Source organism: Colias croceus, chromosome 17, assembly GCF_905220415.1.
Source record: "Colias croceus chromosome 17, ilColCroc2.1".
NCBI classification, from domain to species: domain Eukaryota; kingdom Metazoa; phylum Arthropoda; class Insecta; order Lepidoptera; family Pieridae; genus Colias; species Colias croceus.
The window spans coordinates 10,073,335-10,093,151 of record NC_059553.1 but is presented as its reverse complement, the minus strand read 5'-3'; the positions used below and the strand labels follow the sequence as shown (position 1 = coordinate 10,093,151).

At 33.6% G+C, this 19,817-nt stretch overlaps 3 protein-coding genes and 1 pseudogene across 3 annotated transcripts; 2 read left to right on the top strand and 2 right to left on the bottom strand.

The window, feature by feature from the left end:
• The first annotated feature begins 864 nt into the window (after positions 1-864).
• LOC123699172 (dnaJ homolog subfamily C member 2) lies at positions 865-4,333 on the top strand. The gene is made up of 3 exons (XM_045646062.1): positions 865-2,096; positions 2,780-3,854; positions 4,081-4,333. The coding sequence occupies exons 1-2, from the start codon at positions 1,227-1,229 to the stop codon at positions 3,758-3,760; spliced, it is 1,851 nt and encodes a 616-aa protein (XP_045502018.1). The 5' UTR covers positions 865-1,226; the 3' UTR covers positions 3,761-3,854; positions 4,081-4,333.
• Positions 4,334-8,705: 4,372 nt separating this feature from the next.
• Positions 8,706-12,320, bottom strand: LOC123699200. Its single transcript, XM_045646097.1, has one exon. It carries the CDS (start codon positions 11,933-11,935, stop codon positions 10,649-10,651), a length of 1,287 nt encoding a protein of 428 aa, XP_045502053.1. The 5' UTR covers positions 11,936-12,320; the 3' UTR covers positions 8,706-10,648.
• A 719-nt stretch (positions 12,321-13,039) lies between these two features.
• LOC123699212 lies at positions 13,040-16,479 on the bottom strand (annotated as a pseudogene).
• Positions 16,480-16,506: 27 nt separating this feature from the next.
• Positions 16,507-19,636, top strand: LOC123699213 (glutathione S-transferase E14-like). Its single transcript, XM_045646111.1, has 5 exons — positions 16,507-16,613; positions 18,414-18,570; positions 18,704-18,901; positions 18,996-19,112; positions 19,206-19,636. Exons 1-5 carry the CDS (start codon positions 16,543-16,545, stop codon positions 19,392-19,394), a joined length of 732 nt encoding a protein of 243 aa, XP_045502067.1. The 5' UTR covers positions 16,507-16,542; the 3' UTR covers positions 19,395-19,636.
• The last annotated feature ends 181 nt before the right edge of the window (positions 19,637-19,817 follow it).

The following is a 19,817-nucleotide window of genomic DNA, read 5'->3' as shown; positions in this document are numbered from 1 at the left end:
TGGGAGGCGGACACGTACAGGCTCGCTCGCGCACCCTTCGCGCACCTCACTGCAACCACGTGATCGTAGTGATGTGACTTCACCAACTCTGTACTCGATAGTTTATAAGAAGAACTATATTTTAATATAATTTATTTAACTTAAACGTAACTTTAAAATTAAAACTCTTTTATAAATGTATTAAAATAATTTTGTGGTGTGTACATGATACACTTTCTAATATTATGAATGCGAATGTATTATAGTGTAAATGTAAAGTATGTAATGTTACGATATATTTTAACCGCTAAATTGATTTTAAAGATTTTGGTAGCTATAGAATTGATGAAATTGAATAAAAAAATATTAATATTATTAATTATTTCATTGTAAATTATTAATTATTTCTTATTTTTATTTAACATTTTTTAAATATTATTATCATTTGATTTAATATTAAAAAAATAGTACTAAACCCGATCTTTTATTTTATTAACTTTTATATTTAAGAAGTCCACACGTTTTTCAGATATTTCAATTAAACATATTTTTTTAAAGTACTTATAATTATTACAAGAAATATTTAAATGGAATAAACACAATTTATTCACTTGGTAAATAAATTTAAAATTACATATTTATACTTTATTCATACATTTATCCTTTAATAACATAATATTGAACATAAAATTTACTTAGGATACATAACGTCTTATCGATAGCTCGGCACGCAATTGATACCATCCCTATTTGTCACACACACATCTTTATTATAGATATAGTATCTATAGCTCATCTGCCTACGAGCGATGCGCACTAAGCAATTTGTGCAATACACGGGCTCTATACTATTGTAATAGGTATATACTCAGGTTAGAAAACTAAAACCCGAACGTATTATTTCTAGTCCAGTTTATGAGTCCAGTAGACATGACAATTTCAAATTTCGATATCTATATTTTAAGTTATCTGTATTGGTAACGAAAAAGAAGAATATGTCATGTGGATTGTGGAGTCAAAGACTGTCAGAAAATAAAACATAGCCTTTATTTCATAAAATATAACGTGTTCTGAGTTTATAAATATAATGTACTTATAGTAATAACTGCACACCAGTATATTTATTTTATTTTTTCTATCGTTTTAAAGATTTAGAGAAAAAAGACCTACCCAATCGTCCGCTTTAATTCGCCTTGATAGGTTATGTTAGTGAAGATTGCCAAGTTCATTAATAAATTTAACATAAAATGACGGAGGGAGAAGCTTCAAATAGCGGCCGAGTGGTCGCAATACCTTGGCCTTTCTTGAAAAGGAAAGTTGAATGTGCTGGTGCCGCTTTTTTACGTTATTATAGCATTAAATGCCACGGTGAGGACACTTCGTTGGAAACATCTGCTTCCAATGATAAGGCTGAAGAAGTCGTGTTCGAGGACGACGTCGAATACTTACGTAGCTTAGACCCTAAGGAATGGAAGAAACAAGATCACTATGCTGTACTCGGTATGAAAGATTTACGATTCCAAGCCACCGACGATGATATAAAACGTGCCTATCGTCAAAAAGTACTAAAGCACCACCCGGATAAGCGTAAGGCTCAAGGTGAGGAGATTCGTAGCGACGACGACTACTTTACGTGCATAACAAAAGCTTACGAGATCCTTGGTACACCTAAAAATCGACGATCATTTGACTCTGTTGACCCTACATTCGATGACTCCGTGCCGACCACTACTGATATAAAGAAGGATGGTTTTTTCAAAACTTTCGGAAAATATTTTAAAACTAATGCGAGGTGGTCAGAAAAAAGGAATGTTCCTCTATTGGGAGATGAGAATAGTTCAAGGGAGTTTGTTGAAAAGTTCTACGCCTTTTGGTATGAGTTTGATTCGTGGCGCGAGTTCTCCTACATGGATGAGGAAGAAAAGGAGAAGGGAAGTGACCGGGAGGAAAGGAGGTGGATAGAAAAGCAAAACAAAGCTGCTCGAGCCAAGCTAAAAAAAGAAGAAATGGCGAGAATCAGGAGTCTTGTGGATTTAGCGTATGCCAACGACCCTAGGATACAGAAGTTCAAGCAAGAAGACAAGGATAAGAAGTTAGCTGCTAAACGCGCTAGACAGGTAACTTCAATAGTTAAATTAAAGTTTTGACTTGCTTTTATTTAAATTATAATTTTTTGCCAACACACTTATTTACAAACATCTATTCACATCATAGATTAGCTTTCTGCCTACGGCTAAGCAAAACCCACATAGATCCGATTCCTATGGGTTTTGTTTTATTAGTAGGGTTTACTGATTAGATATAATTAAATGAAGTAGACATAAAATATAGAAGGGAATTTGTATTTCTACATTTCATGGAAACTATTAGATTATCAAGGCTAAATCAGGTGTTTTCCAATCATATTGTTCAAACATGACGTTATATCATTTATTCAATCTTATACATATATTGCATTGTTGACATTTCACGCATACAGTTTATATCTAAATATGTGTAAAATATTGAATAATTTAGTAGTTATTTAGCAACCATTCTGCACTTTCTGTTTTGTCTTGAAAATGTAGTACACTAAGTAAATACTAGTTAATTTATAAATTCTACAATATTGGTTACATTCTTTGTATGCTAATTAAATATGTAATGTAGTATAGTATATCAGAGGTAATAAAGTTCAAATCACATTTTGTCATTTTTCACCTTCAATGATTGTGTATAAAATATTTCCTGGTTACCATTTTATAGAGCTGTGAAATTAATATACGAAAATGCATATTTATTATTTTTTTTTACTTTTCAGGATGCTGTACAAGCAAAGAAGGCAGAAGAAGAAAGATTGTTGAAAGAAGCCCAGCTGGCCAAGCAGAAAGCTGAAGAAGCCGAAAGGGCCAAAATAGAAGCCGCCAGAGCTGAGAGGGAACAACAAAAGAAAAATCTTCGTAAGGAAAGAAAATCTTTACGAGATTTGTGTAAAGCAAACAACTACTACGCTCAAAATGAAGAGGAAACTGTTAGTCATATGGCAGCCGTTGAAAAAATCTGTGAACTAATGAAATTGAATGAACTTCAAGACTTCATAAAGGAATTAGAAGCAAATGGCAGTAAGGCGTTCATTAAAACAATGAAGGAAACAGAGGAGAAGTTAGAAGCCGAGAGAGTAGCGCTTTTCGAGAACAAGAAAGTGGAAGAACAGAAAGCAAAGAAGAGTGCTGCGTTAAAAGCGCCTATCGATTGGTCAGTGGAGATGACACAATTATTGATTAAAGCCGTCAATTTATTCCCCGCTGGTACTAATCAAAGGTGGGATGTGGTTGCCAATTTTCTCAATCAGCATGGAACGTTTACGGACGAAAGACGATTCAACGCTAAGGAAGTTCTAAATAAAGCAAAAGACCTGCAGAGTTCTGATTTCTCAAAGAGCAGCCTCAAAAAAGCAGCAAATGAAGAAGCGTTCGACCAATTCGAAAAGGATAAGAAGAAGCCAACAAACGTCATAGATGACAACAGTATATCGAAGAATGAAGCACCGAAACTCGTGAACGGAGTCGCTCCGAAAGTTAACGGAGATGTCAAAGTACCTAAAGAAGAGAAGGCATGGACTAAAACTGAGCAGGAATTATTAGAGCAGGCCATCAAGACATTCCCAGTCAGTACTCCAGACCGATGGGATAAAATTGCCGACTGCATCCCAAACAGAAGTAAAAAAGATTGCATGAAACGATACAAGGAATTAGTCGAACTAGTTAAAGCTAAAAAACAAGCTGCCAATTTGGCGAAATAGCATTAAATAATGTTTAGTTCACTAACAAATTAATAAATTTATCTACATAATTGGAATGGCCTTCAATTATTGCGAGAAATTCTAATATCAAAATTTCCCTTAAGGTACAAGTCCGAGACGGGCCGCAGACCGCAAACTGCAACAGCAAACTGCAAGCGACAGCACTTGTTTCTATGAACATCTATGAAATTGATTCCAAGCGCGGCGACACTGCTGCCTGCAGACGCAACGCGCAGCGATTCATAGATGTTCATAGAAACAAGTGGTGTCGCTTGCAGTTTGCTGTTGCAGTTTGCGGTCTGCGGCCCGTCTCGGACTTGTACCTTTATATAGTTTTTATTGACCACAGATTACAAATAGTTAGAAGAGATATTTGGAATTGGATCGAAAATTACAGCTTTTTGTGTAACAATAGTTTTAGTTTTCACTCCGACTTATTTGAAATTTTATTGAGTGAACCTATGTATGTATTTGCAGTAACTAGTGATGAAGTACATTGTATGTATTAAATAAGGTTTTTTACCTAGCAATTATGTTACCTTTTTATTAAAAATCACCATAATTTATTTTGTACATGTGGTTTTAATTTTCTAAAACAATAGTAGAATAGAAAACCATTTTATGATCACGCCATACATGCATTTTAAAATTAATTCACTATATTATAGTATTTTTTTTTACTTTTATATATTGAGATGATTGAGACTTGACAATCATAGGAATCGAACTTAAAACTTCATGATCCCCAATTTATAATTATTTTTCCTTATATATCACGAATTCACTAAGTTGTTACATTTTAAAGGTTCTGCTATTAAATTATGATACAAATAATGAAGTAATTTTAAATAGTAAAACCTAGGTAAACTTCACTCCTAAACGGCTGGACTGATTTTAATGAAATTTTTGTGTGTCGACTTCAAGGAGATACAAACATGTAGGAAACGGCGAGACTAATAATAGTGTAGCTGAAGAATTTTCGCTGAGTCAGATAACTAGTACATTTACTACACATTGGTATGTACGGTGTACCCTACACATAAAACTGAAACAATAGAATAAATTCGATCGCTCTGGCGGGTCACAGGTGGCTGAGTTGGTCAAGCGTCCGCCCCGGATTGGCGTGAATGGATGCGGGTTCGATTCCCGCCTCGTTATCGATTTTTTTTTTATTCTTAATATAAATTTAGTTACATTAATTAATATTCTGGTGTAGTGACCCTAAACAGAACAATTAACAGTAACTATGGCAGCGTTTCACTACATAGTATAAAACAAAGTCGTTTTCTTCGGTCCTCCGTCGAACGAAGGTGTTAGTATATAATTTAAAATTTGTAAAGTTTTCTACAAAGCGAGCGAAGCCGCGCACGGACAGCTAGTTATAATAATGTTAATTATCTCATAATCGTAGCGTGTCATCAAATGTTGTTACACTATCTATTAGACAAAGAGATAACTTTGGCAATTGCCCAGTTAGTACAGCTACTATAAGATTTTTCTATTAAGTATAAGAATCAGATCTTGCAAAAAAAACGAGATACCTATGTAGTTATTTATTTAGCTCATTACTTTCTCCACTGCCACGCTTATTTAAATAATTAATGACCCATAGGCCATTAATGTCCATAAACAAATTGTTTGTAAGTAGGTAGTTTAAATTGACAGAAGTTTTACTTTTCCTTTATAATTATTAATGTGAGATCAATCAGCCGGTACCTACTTATATTTAGGAGGTGGGTATGGAGAAGTGATGGCTGTAACTGCTGGTCCGAATTTGAACATGTTTGCCTTTAATAGAAAGTACTTATTTATTTATTTAGGTACATAAGCCAAAAGATAGTATTTCCGGAAAGTTTCAAAATTAGCTAAGTATTTTTTTAGAATACATAAGTACCTAGGTATTCTAACTCTAATTAATACAAAAAGCGCACATACGCAGTGGCGTAGCTAAGGGGACTAGGGCCCTGGTGCATAGGGAAAGAATCGGGCCCTCCTCCTCCCCTCTTTCCGCGTAGTTTTAACTTATATTTGCCTTCAAAATTATTGATAAGAATAAGAATAGAAAACAGTAAGTGAACTTATCCCTAGTAGGCTAAATCCATACGTCGTCTCTATTAGAATCTCCATGTGTTTAATAGAAGAGAAAGGGAATAAATAAACAACGACGCACATGACAATATAGAATATTTATTGTACAGATGAGATTAATTAATGGAAAAAAACGATTTTTAACAGAATTCGCGGCCCAATTAACAATCTCTTGCGCGCTTTAATTTTTGCGAATTTGTCTATAATTTCACTCAAATCCAAGTTTGATGCCGCCTCATTTTCTATTGCAATTAACGATAAATGTCGGAGGCGATCTTGTCGAATGCTGTTTCTTAAATAATTTTTTATAATCTTCAGTTTACTGAAAGATCTTTCTGCTGCCGCGGAAGTAACAGGAATTGTATGAAACAGTAGCATCGCTGTATACACTTCCGTAAGGTCACATTCGAGCACGCCAAATTTTGTTATAATTTCTTTGCAAAGCTGGCGAATATTATACATCCAACCATAATCATCTGTCGACCTATCGATAAAGCTATCGACAATCCTTCCGTAACTATTCAAATACTTACTTACGCAAATACCAATCATATACTACTCGCCAATAATCCGTATGAATTGTTTTTTTTTAATTAAAAAAAAAATTTTTTTTCAAAGCTGAGGTTTGAGGGCCCCCTGAGCTCCGGGGCCCTGGTGCACTGCACCACCTGGCCATATGATAGCTACGCCACTGCACATACGTGTTTCGCGTACTTACCTACAATCAGTACCTACGCAATAATTTATTCAATATATATAATCACCATCCGCATACATTGTTGGCAAACATATTGTATAATCTAAGTATTGTGTCATTGAATAAAATATTTCTCCTGTTGATAATAGATTTTATTTCTACACTAATAATATAAAGAGGAAAACTTTGTTTGTTTGATTGTAAAGAATAGGCTCATAAGCTACCTACTGAAATTTGGCACAGACAATCTTTAGACCCTGAGAAAGAACATAGGCTACTTTTTATTGCAAAATATGTACCACGGGCGAAGCCGGGGCGGATCGCTAGTAGGTAACTGATAAAGTCTTATCTTTGTAATAAATTGTCTAATTATTGATCGACGATCATTGTTCACATACAAGGTTCATCGAACTTGACCGATTAGGTACCTATAAATTATAATATTAAAATAATAGGTAACAAAATTACGTAAAACATAACATTTTCAAAATAATGAACAAGAGTGTATGCAAATGATTGTTCTCGTTTCCTGTAGGCCTGAGAACTTACAACTGGGACGTTACGGAACAGTGCGTTTATGAAGATGTAATGTATTTTAGTGTCATTACCAGTAATTAATAGTCGAATTCTTAGCAAAGTGCACTGGCCAACACATAATATAATACCTATATTAGATACCTACATTTATGTGATAGGTAGGGCCTATTGTACTTATTTATCGAAGGGGCTAGCGATCACGAATCAATATTTAGTATAGTTTCTTTTTTGATAGGGTTTTGCTTACCTATTAAAAATATGCGAAATTGTGTTTCTTTGTTCACGTCTCAATCGTAAATGGTATGATTTTTGTCTAAGGAGCTTTTTCGAGGGTCCGGTGAAATATCAAATTCCCGTGGGAATTTTCCATTGACTACGCGTGCGAAGGTGCGAGCTGTTTCCCCAATCACATACCTACCTACTCCCTAATTATTATCAGAGAAAAAAAATTTTGAAGAATATTAAAAAAATCGATCACGGGTGGCAGAGTTGGTGATGCGTGGCCCAGGAATGGCGGAATGACGCAGGTTCGAATCCCGCCTCTTGATCGAAATTTTCTTTTCTTTAAAATTTATAAAGCTTATTAGTTCAGGATACATCGCCCATTTTTGCAAGTGACTAGGTACTATCAAGCTGATTTTCCGTTTGTAGCTTTATTTTGATGAGACACCGAATAATTTCGTGTACGAAACTCTCGATTGTGGTAGCTAACAGAGATAACAAGGATAAAATTTTTTTGATTTGATGGTTCTCAAATATTTATTACGCAATTTGTAGGACAATATGTCTGTTGAATTATAAACACTAAGTGAAAACAAAAAAATCAGCTTGTTAGTAATCATTTATGATGACCTCGTTATCGATACACTTTGGAAAGGGGGACTCTTTGAACAAACCATAGATTTTGTAGGACAAATATTTTTTCTAATAATTTAGGTAATTATCTTGAGATTGAACAAAAAAAAAATTCAGTTAGTAATAAATATTTGAGAACCATCAAATCAAAAATTTTTATCCTTGTTATCTCTGTTAGCTACCACAATCGAGACTTTCGTACACGAAATTATTGGGCGTCTCATCAAAATAAAGCTACAAACGGAAAATTAGCTTGATAGTAGTCACTTGCAAAAATGGGCGATGTATCCTGATTCCTGAACTAAATAGGTAGTTAGGTAGCCGATAACAATTAATCTATACCTAGGTCATGATTTATTCAATCGTGATTCGTGCATGCGAAACGTGATTTTCAATACCAATAAATAGGTCTAACCCTACTAATAGGTATTATATAAATGCGAAAATTTTCATGTATGTTTGTTTATTACTCCTTCACGCAAAAACTACGTAACCGATTTTCATGAAATTTGGCACACACGTAGAGGGTAACTTGGATTAGCACGCCACATAGGATATGTTTTATCCCGGAAATCCTACAAGAACTGGAACTAATTGGAATTTTTCTTTGAAAACGCGGGCGAAGCCTCGGGTGGAAAGCTAGTTAGAGTAGTATCTAGATACTTTATTAGGCATCAAATAATTACAAGACAGAAATATAGTCCACAGGTGAAACCGCGCAGTACAGCTATAAGCTAGGAGAGCCAGAAATTGAATTAAACACACATACAAAATTAAAAATACTGTATATTTAGGTGTCATGTACACATTTTTCAGTTTGGTTCGGTTCCATAAGGCACTGTAAAGGCCACATTGCGGTTAAAGCTTATCCTTAAACAATATCCTATATGTAACCAGTTACCTTCATGAAAAATGCGAAAGGTCATTTAAAAGCTATTGGCAATATTTATTGCAATTTAACGCATTATTTTTCGATTGCTCATAATCTAGGTACTTACCGAAAAATAATACGTTAAATTGTAAGCAGAAGTTATATTATTATACTGATAAAAAATCTCTCGATAAGGATTATAATCGAACTCTTTGGATTATAATCTACCGGTGTTTACAATTTTACGGCGTCTAATCTTTAGAGGTACTCAAGTTTAACTCAACCCTTCGCAGGTCATTGGTTACATAAAGGTTACATTAGTATGTCAATAAATTCGAGAAGACCTTAACTAAATACAAAATATTCAAGATTATAATAAAATTAAATTAAAGCACCTCTTCAGGTATAAATATACAATCTAATACAGTATAGCTACCTTAAACCTAATGGATATATAAAAATCTGTTTATGAAATATTTGACGAGATACATTTTTTGAATCAATACTTGTTAGTTTCAAAACAAGAATTATAGTTATTATTGTGCAAAGTTAAAATAATGTTACCATAAAAGAAATTCAGTCTTTATAAAACTCATACCATCTTATTAATCAGACCTGATTTAAAGTCAGATTAAGTCATGGTTTAACTTTAGTACAGTTTGATTCAAAGTTAAAACTTAATGGCGGTTCGGAAGTTAGCTGCGAATGCACGGGCGAGCAGGCGCAACAATTTTAGATATTACCGGAACCCAAACGTTCCGGTAATATCTAAAATTGTTTTCTGCGCATCAGATCGTTCGATGTTACTAGCCGCCATAAAGTTTTAATCGTACTGTACAGAGGTTTAAATGATTAGGAGGTTTTTTGTAACAAGATGGTTAATGTTAAGTACAATCAAATGAATTTTTGATAGTATGAATATTTTTTAAGACTAGTCATTAATTGACAATAATTGAGCATTTATAATTTATACTTATATTAAATCATAATTAGAGAAAAAAAATCAAACTTATCAAATGAGAACACAGAATCAAATTTTCTAATCAAAAGAGTAACAAATTGACTTCTGGAAAATGTAATCTTGAACTTAAAATTAAATTATAAATAAATTTAATCACATGTTTGGAATGTTGATAATATTTAAGTAAACAAAAATTTTACAATGCAAAATTTGTATCAAATGGCCAAAATTATACATGTGTCCTGTGTTAAGGACACATTATCTTTAAAATATTTAAAATAACCTAAAAATAAGAAATGAATTGTTATAATCTAAATAAAAACCCTGGCTATACATAGCCTTAAAAAGTAACAAAACTTAATTCAAAATGGCTCATTGGTAAATATCCTGCAGGTACATCCACAGAGAATATAGTAAAATAAAATAAATACTTAGAAAAATAACTAAATTCAATATAAATAATAAAAAGATTATATCATGTTATTCAGATCTAATATGAATAAATTATGGAAATTTTAACGGCCCGTTTTTAATATGAAAACCATGCAATATTTTAAAAACTACAGTTGTCTGGTTTTACGAAAAAAAATCAATTCAGTGGAGAGAGATGTTGAAGAAAATTATTGTTTATTGTTATAATAATAAAAATAAAGTAAAAATGTAATGCCGTGCTATGAACGTAAATTAAGATATTATAAATTTTTATTTTGTAATCTAAGTTATAAATGAATGTACTTTTGCTTTGCTTTAATATAGTTCAGACTTTCATATTTTTTCTAGATCCATGAACATAAGAATTAAAATGGCATTCATTAAATTGTTATTACTTTAAAAAAATGAATTCTTATTAGGAGAAAGTATATGAAATATAACTGAAATCTATTGTATTTTGCAGCCTCGTCTTTTCTTATTTAAATCGGCTTGCTTGCTCTTTTTCTTAGCAAGTCCTTCCGCAGTTATATCAGATATTACAGATAATCGTTTGGAAGGGTCAGATTTATCGTAACCCATTCTTGGAGGTGGCACATTCATGTCTGAAGGGAATGCTGAGCTATATAAGTTATTGTTTTCACTTACACTGTGAGGCATTGATGTGTGTGCATCGTTGTCCGATAGAATATTATCTGTAGGGTAGTGAGAAGCTGGTCTAATGCTCACTGGGTCCGGAAATCTCGGCTTTTTGCTGGTTGTTGGAGGCGGTGGTGGCTGCCGATGATGTATAGATGTATTGAGATTCGCAGGAGGCTTAGATTCAAAGGATCTTGAATGGTTGTGTGATATGTTCAGATTGGAGCTAGAAGTTCCAGGTTCTTGTGCGTAATACTGTTTTGATATTTCTTTAGATTGTAAGGCACTGGCTTTTGATTGTATACATTCCTTTTCAAATGGTTCAACATAATTGAGGTCGGAGTCAACTGATTTGCATAATCGTATACCATTCTGGCGTATCATGTCTCTGGGATTACTATAAGCATCGCAGAGCATTGTTTGAGGTGGTTCTGGCGGTATTTCTCTCTGCGCCAATCTCTGTTGTTTCTTCAAGAGTGCTTTTTGTCGTGCTTTCTCTTTTGCTCTTTGTAGTTTCTTATATTCCCTCTCCTGTAAGAGGCGGGCGAGCTCACCGTCTTGCGCTTCAACTGCGCATTTCATGTCCGCAAGTATCGCTTCATTACCCTCAACTTCATGACTTAATTGTCTGGCTAAATGTGCATCTCGCTCTTCCTGTTCTAGCCTTCGCCTCATTTCTTCAAGTTCAGAGGCAGATAGACCCAATTCGTCAGGGTTAATGTCAGGAGGCGGAGGCGCTGGTGTTGCTTTTGATGAACTGGGCTGGACAAGCATTTCAGGGTTATGCACGCGTCGTTGTCGTCTTATATTGATCTCAGCCATTTCTCGCGCTATTTCTGCGTCTATCTCCGCTTGTCGACGGCGCGCGAGTTCGCGCAATTGTACTTCGTGTTCGATATCCCTCTGTTCGTTTAAAGCTACTGGGAAGTCTTCACGTATCTGTTGATTGCGATACCTGTTCTCACAGAGATGCGTCGAAATTTCACGGTCTTGGAGGCGATGAGCCAGCGCGCCGTCAGTGCGCACCAACCATTGCTCTCGCAAATCTGTTACGTGCCCCATCTTGGGCATTGTATCACGAGGTTGAAATCCCGACATATGTATTACGAAGTATATTTAATCTATTTCCCAATCAAACAACTTTTGATTTAGTATAGAACCACGTTTGTGACAATTAAGTCTTTATTACACATCCGAAATTGATGACGGCATACCTAGTCGAAGTATACCTTTCACAATAAACTTTCTTCACGTTCCATGAGAATAACTGAATAGTTTTTACGTTTCACAGCGGATTCTTCGTGAACAATAGCATTGATAATCTACATAATTAATTACAGAACTTGCACCTTGTTGTACGACTACAACTTACTTCCACCCCTCTACATAACAAACTTTGGAATTTTTGACATGTATAGGCATGACAGGTGGATTCCACATAGTGATGTTCTATAACAATAATGAATTGTCTATGGTTGGTATCGATTAAATGAATCGACTTAAATAAGTTACATAATTTGCAACATTGCTTGAGATTAGAATACAAAATAAATAACTTAATTCATCAAAGATCTTGTATTTATGGTTTGTATTGTACAAAAAAAAGTGAACTTGGTCGATGTCTTAGGCTGGTTGCAGAGCTTGACCGACCGTCAGTGCATACCGTCGGTCCTGACGATACGCATCAACAATTGTATGACTATGAGGCTGGTTGCAGAGCTAGCTGCTAGACCGACCGTCAGTGCGTACCGTCGGTCCTGACGATACGCATCAACAATTGTATGACTATGACACTAATGCGCATGACAATACGCGTGCGTATGGTCGGTCTATCTATGAACGGTTTTATGAATTTCCATACATATATGACAAGCGCGACTGACGTATGCACTGATGGTCGGTCAAGCTCTGCAACCAGCCTTAGGGTGTATTCAGAAAGAAAGCTTGAAACTTATAAGCGCTTATCGGCGCTTGTCAATGCTGGTTTTGACAAGCTTGTCAATGCTGGTTTTGACAAGCTGGTTTGAGCATTGACAAGCGCCGATAAGCGCTTATAAGTTTCAAGCTTTCTTTCTGAATACGCCCATACATTGCATACGATTGAAGCGAAAACACTACTAAAAACTGTTACATATTTTACCATATTGGAACTAATAAAAGTACCTACCTATATCAATAACATTATGTAAGAAAAATGTGCAATTCGTTTATAATAAATATAATTTATTTTGCAAAAACATGATTTTTATTTGACATCTATATTTTCCTCCGGCGAAATAATATTCTGAGAACGACGAGCAAGAGAACTTCGTGGGCAAGCTTTGAACTCATTTGCATAATATTCTCCACTATCTGTAAAAAAAAAAAGAAATAAAATATTTGTCATAAATTTTGTTTCATTTCTAGTCTACCATAATAGTTAGATTTGTAATATAAATTCTATGTGTTTTACACGCCTATTCTTTTAGCGAATTCATCCAATCCTTTGATATTTGCAGTGGAATAAAAACTTTCTTCTGACATTTTGAACAACCAACTATAAAGATTTGGGTACCTTCAAAAAGTAGAAAAAATACTTTTATTAATGTAATAAATACCTACTTCACAACTTAATTTATCATTTGATATTATGTTGAAATTTAGTGCTGGTTTCGTTCAGTTATCTCTAATTGTATCAGCTGAATTGCTGACAAATGTAATTGTATTTATAATAAATCAAATTTTTTCCTTATTCAGTTCTTGTACGTTGTACACAAGTCACAACTAATCATACAATTTTATGTCGAACAAAAATAAAAATTTAATAAACATAACTTACTTGGCCTTATCCACTGGTACGAGAATATTAAGTGTGCAGCTATAGAAATATCAGCCAAAGTTAGCAAGGATCCCGTCAGCCACGGCCGGTGAGACAAAATTGTTTCCAGATCAGCGTAGGCGTTTTCAATTTCAAACATATGATCTGGTAACACGTAACGGCAGTTCTCGTACATTATTGGATCCTGAAGAGATTTGGAAATAGTATTAATAAATTGCTGAACTAAAAAATCATCATCGTGAAAATCATGTGAATTTTAAACGCCTTCAGCAAAAGTGTAGTTTATAAAAATTTGTACGGCCAGAACGATAACCGAGACAGCTAAAATGTTATTGACTCCCAAATAATGAGTGTTTCTGTCCATTTAACTTCTACCTTTACCATCTACGTTTCCAAAACTATAAGATATTCAATGATTTACTCTTGAAAGCATATTACAAGTACATACATAAAATATGCAATTCGAGTATTATCATAGATTCAGCAACTAACAGCAGAGTTCCTGTATCGCGGTTGAAGCACTCCACAGTTGTAGCAGAGAAGCTGGTCGACTACAGCCCGTCCACCTGGGTCGCGGGGCAGTAGTTGATCCAAACCACTGTACCTTGACGCTAAGTAGGTGTTTATTGCATGGCTGAATAACACAGTATTTATTAATAAATACGTAGATTTACACTAATAATACTTATAAAGCAGAAATTTCTTGATTGTGTCGACGAGCTTATCTCGCGTAGCAATAGTTCCTTACTATTGAATCATCTCTAAATTTTACGTTATAAGCAATATAAAGACAAACAAACATAAAACAATGCTATGTGACGAGGAGATACTTTATTAGGAAAAAAATAAGTTTACCTGTCGGTCAAAATTAGTTCCTTGTCTTTAAATATCGGTAAAGTTTGAAGAGGATTCATCTGTAAAGCAGAGAAAATATATGAATCAAATATCGCGGATATTTAAAAACAGGGTATTTTTTACTGTCTTTATACAGGGTGTCCCACATGTCCCACGTCTATTGGTATACTAAGTGCGAAGGAACTTGTAGTTTTGCATAATACACTGATCACGAAAAAATTACTTAGATAACAAAATTACGTCAAAATTTTTTTGCTAAATTTTTCCTGAAAATCCATGTTTTCTTCTCTAGCTTCGCGCACCCGGCATAATACGCTTCGCTATTATGAGCATTTTGTCTATAAAAACATAGTAATCTTAAACGATAGCTCACGTGCTGGTGCTGGTGGCAAAGTTGGGCGGGTTGCTTGTTATGGGTGTATACATATAGTCTTAAGAATAATTCATCTATTTGAAAAAAAATGCGTCTGGAATTTTATAAGTAAGTATTTTTTACGAACTCAGCGTATGCAAAACTATAACCTCCTTTAAGCTTAGTATACCAACAGTGGGACACCCTAGTTGTTTTCTCATTAAACTCTATTTATAAATTAATTATGCAATCAAAACATTAAAAATAATATAACAACAATTATAATATGTACTATAAATAGAACTAGTATGCATAACGAAGGTGAGCGAGTTTGTCAACTGATGCTAAACAATGCAACCAGATAACGTGCCTTGTATATTATGTAGGCACATAAAATATTATATGTATAAATAATAATATCAATTATTAAAGTTTAATCAGCCTGTAAAATTATCATATTATTAAAACAGTTGACAACATTTTCAAAAGAGATATGTACCTAACAAAATATTAAGTATAAGGAAAGATGAACTTACGCACACAATGTCCTGACCCTTATGTTCAGCTTTATCCATGTCCACGTCTACTTCAGTGACGCTTATGTTCATCGCATCTAACGCCATCATCACCGATCTACACGCTGGACTCCGGTCAGCTTTCCACAACGTGCAGTGCCTGGGCATTGAAACGTATGGTCTATTGTCAATTAGATGTGTATGGAACATTTTATTATGTAACAAATTTTCATATATATTATCACTATCACTACACGTATTATTATAATGAAGTTGGTTAAAAAGATCCTCCATGACTGTTCGCGATAAACTCAAAAACTACTGCACGGATATTCATACCGTTTGCACGAATGCCTTGAGGTCCTCAAAGAACAATTAGTTAAATTATTAAGTAGTTCGTTGAATAGCAGACGAAGCAACGGGTGAATGCTAGTATGCTATAAATAATATCAATAGGTACTTACTTTAACGAGGCAAGCGGTTTGCTTCCAACTTTACCCATTTTTAAAGTAATTTTTTTTCGTTAGTTTTACAGATTTTTTTTTGTAATTGTAAAGATTACATGTTAATCTTAGATGTTAATTTATATAAACAAATAAGCCATGACAACAAAATGTGAGGCTTTACGACAGTGGACAATAGGATTTTATTTTCTTTTGTTAATTACTTTTAAGTCTATGTATTTTCAATGAGGTTCTATAATTTAATCAATAATAGTAATGGTTTATCTTCTGTGAAAAGTTTCATATTTGAGAACAACCCAAAAAAGCGAATAAAAATATTATTGTTTGATTGGAACAAATATTTTATTTCCTTTTAGATTTAACAACATTGAGGACTAGGTACGTCATTTCACATATTTCGGTATGCAAATTACAGTTTATCTTTTAGAGATATGTTTATCTACCCTCATTTCAAGTTTACACCGTACACTGTAGTTTGAACTGATATGATTGTTATAACCTAATGGTTTCGGCTGAAACATTTAAATAAAATTTAAAAAAGGTGTTCGTTTTGTCATGGATTTTGCTAATGTTTTATTTATTGTGGCTTCATTTTTATTCCTGAATTGATCAAGTGATGTTTATTCAGCGTAAACAATAAACTTCGAAGACAGTATGGTTAGTTACCTAGAACCGGTTTGTTTACACAAGTTGTCTTTAAAATGATCCTGAGTATGAAGAAAACAATGAGATACGTTATTCCATATGGATTACAGTGCCAACAACACGCTGAGTAAGTGTTAAATAAATATGATATTCATATGATTATTAAAATAAAAAAGTTTGTTAGCACATATTGGCTATTGCTATGGAAAGAAATTGCATTTACCGATTGTTAGCTATTTTATAATCAACTAGCAGTCCGCCCCGGCTTCGCCCGTGGTACATATTTACGTTTTCTCTACATAAGAACCATCCTCGTACTTCAAGGAATATAATAAAAAAAGAATTAACGAAATCGGTTCAGCCGTTCTCAAGTTATGCGCTTACCAACACATTTTGGGATTCATTTTTATATTATAGAAGATTAATAATTAAAATTGCGTTAAACAAAACCGAGTAAATTTTAAGGATTAAATGCTCATACAGCATTTGTTTATTGACTAATGCTTGACCCGGATTGCAATTGATTTTTCTACATAATATTATTATCTTTATTCTTTAACCTCCTGGGGCCTGCGGTCATATATATATTACATAAACAATAAAAAAATATTTCAACGCCATCTTTTGCGTATATGCGGAAATAATACCTCAAATCGATGTAGTGGTATGTCATCCGCTATACTAAACGGTTTTTGGTTTTATAAGTGACAGTGATTTGAAGTATTCTCATTTCGAAGTTGACGGTGGCTGTGCGACGGCAAACACGTGGTCAGTAATCTTACATTTTTAGTGGAACCATTAGTATATTGCAGTATATCTTTGTATATCTAATTATAATAGATATTATTTCTGCAACCGCAATAGTTATTTTGTAAGATAAATCTAAAACTTGTGAAAAATATGAATGTTTTCTTTTATGTCATACTGGTAAGACATTTGGTCTCAATTCTTGCCAAATTGGTATTGGTTACAAGGGCCCCATGTATTACCTATATGACATTATTTAGTTTATGTTACAGATTTTATTATAATTTTCAAGGATTATAAGATACTGAGATCTACCAACACCTGGATGAGTCAAATATTGACCTATATGATGGACCTATGGAGTTTCTTGCCGGTTCTTCTCCATAGATACTGCTTTCCGAATCGGTGGTAAATGTTAATACTGTTATGACGATTCAAAAGTGCTTTTAGAAGAAGTCTAATTTAATAAATAAATGTTTGAGATGAAGATAATCCCCCAAATGATACCGATGAAGCCGCCCAAACACCAGAAAATGAGTCTTCTTCCATTCGTCCAATGAGTATGAGTCACGTCAGTACAGAATCGTCACTATATATGTCATCTTCAGTTGTTGGCAGACCATTTCGGGGACGCACATGACGTGGACCAAGCATTAGAGGAGGCTGACCAAGAGGATGGATTAGAAATAAGACCTATGGGTGGACGTGACAATATAAATACACCGCCGCGCCGGTGCAAAATACTTGAACTGGTTATTTCTCACCCTTAAAAATACCTATCTTTGAACCAAGTTACAAAAAATAGATACAGAACAATAGATAGAATAATAAATATTAGGTTTCAAGTTTAAAAATATATAATAACTAAAAAAACAAGTAGTTTTTCTTCATTTTCATAAACTTATTACACTTGGAACTGGGACCCCCTGTAATATATAAATGACATAAAGAAAATCCAAGTTTTCCACGAAAGATTTTTTTTTCCATTTTTTTTAATATCTATAATTGCATTAGAACAGATACAGCTAATTTTTATTAAAAAAGAAAGAAAAAAAAATCCTGGGTCTCAGGAGGTTAAACTCAAGATAATATCATTAATAATAAACTGTGATAATAAAATATCGATGCATCAATTATACGGTACCTATATGATTTTTAGTACATTTGGTATATTTTTCAGAAAGCAAACAATGTCTGAAAAACCTGTATTATATGCAGACGAGGCGTCTCCGCCGGTTCGGTTTGTGATGATGACTGCATCACTGCTTGATATCGAATTAATAGTGAATAAAGTAGATTTATTTACCAGTGAACAGAAGACTGAAGAGTACTATAAGGTAATGTATGATATTTGTACAGAGATTTTAATTATGTATTAATTAGTTACCTATAGTTAACATGATTGTCATTTTTCCACAATTAATAGAAAATGAAGCAGTAAAAAACTTAATAGTCGAACATTATTTTCAGATTAATCCATTACAAAAAGTGCCGGCATTGGTTATTGGAGACAAAACAATTCTAGATAGTCATGCTGCTGCTATATATTTATGTCAGAAAACGTCTGCACAGGACCTATATCCAATTGATCCCCTCGAGAGAGCAAAAGTAAATGAAATGCTATTTTATAACTCTGGCAGGTTGTTCCCGTTGGATAGCGAAATAATTGTAAGTGGAAATTTGAAACAATAAAGCAAAAGTTTTGAGACACGTTACAAGTGTTTGAATTCCTAAAAAAATCTCATAAAATATTTTTTTATAGTCGTGTTATTTTGCTGGCAATTGGCCGGTTCCAGAAACAAAAAAGGAGGAATGGTATCGTGCATTGGACTATTTGGAAATTAATTTGAACAAAAATAATTGGCTTGTTGGTGATAAGGTAAATTCCTTTAACTATTGTTTTGTTGTAATAAAATATGTAGCTATTGTAACCATATAAATCATATAAGTAATATTCTAAATTAAATTTCAGATGTATTTGTGTGATGTCTGTGTGATGTTAACTGTAACATCCCTGCAATTATTAATTCCGATTACCGAAAGACACAGAAATGTAAAGCAGTGGCTAAAAAGATTTGAAGCATTGCCATGTTATGAAATTAATCGGCAAGGACTGGAAAGATTGACACACTTTATTGAATTGTTCCGACATAAAGAATAAGTCGGCGACGACGACGCTGTGCAAAAAAAGTCATCCTAGATTTTTTTTTGTTTGAAACGCACAAAGTATTTTTAATTTTGACGTACTATAGTAGATACTGTAATTTAATTACTGCGTGGTATTTACTAATAAGAAAAATCTAACTTTTGACTCTAAGATTGTTGAAATTGGCGCTTATATTATGTATGATTTTTTTAATTATTGTGTTATAATAACGCATTGAATAAAATTTACTTTTGAAAGCATTTTTTATTTTCTTCCCTTTGTTAAATATTGAATAAGAATGAAATCATTTCTATTGCAACCATAATAATTTAAAAAATACAAACATTAAATTTTTATCGAATGATTGAATCGATTTTTCGTATTGCAATTATTTAAAACCGATTTTATTCAAAAACAAAGGGTACATCATTTTAAATG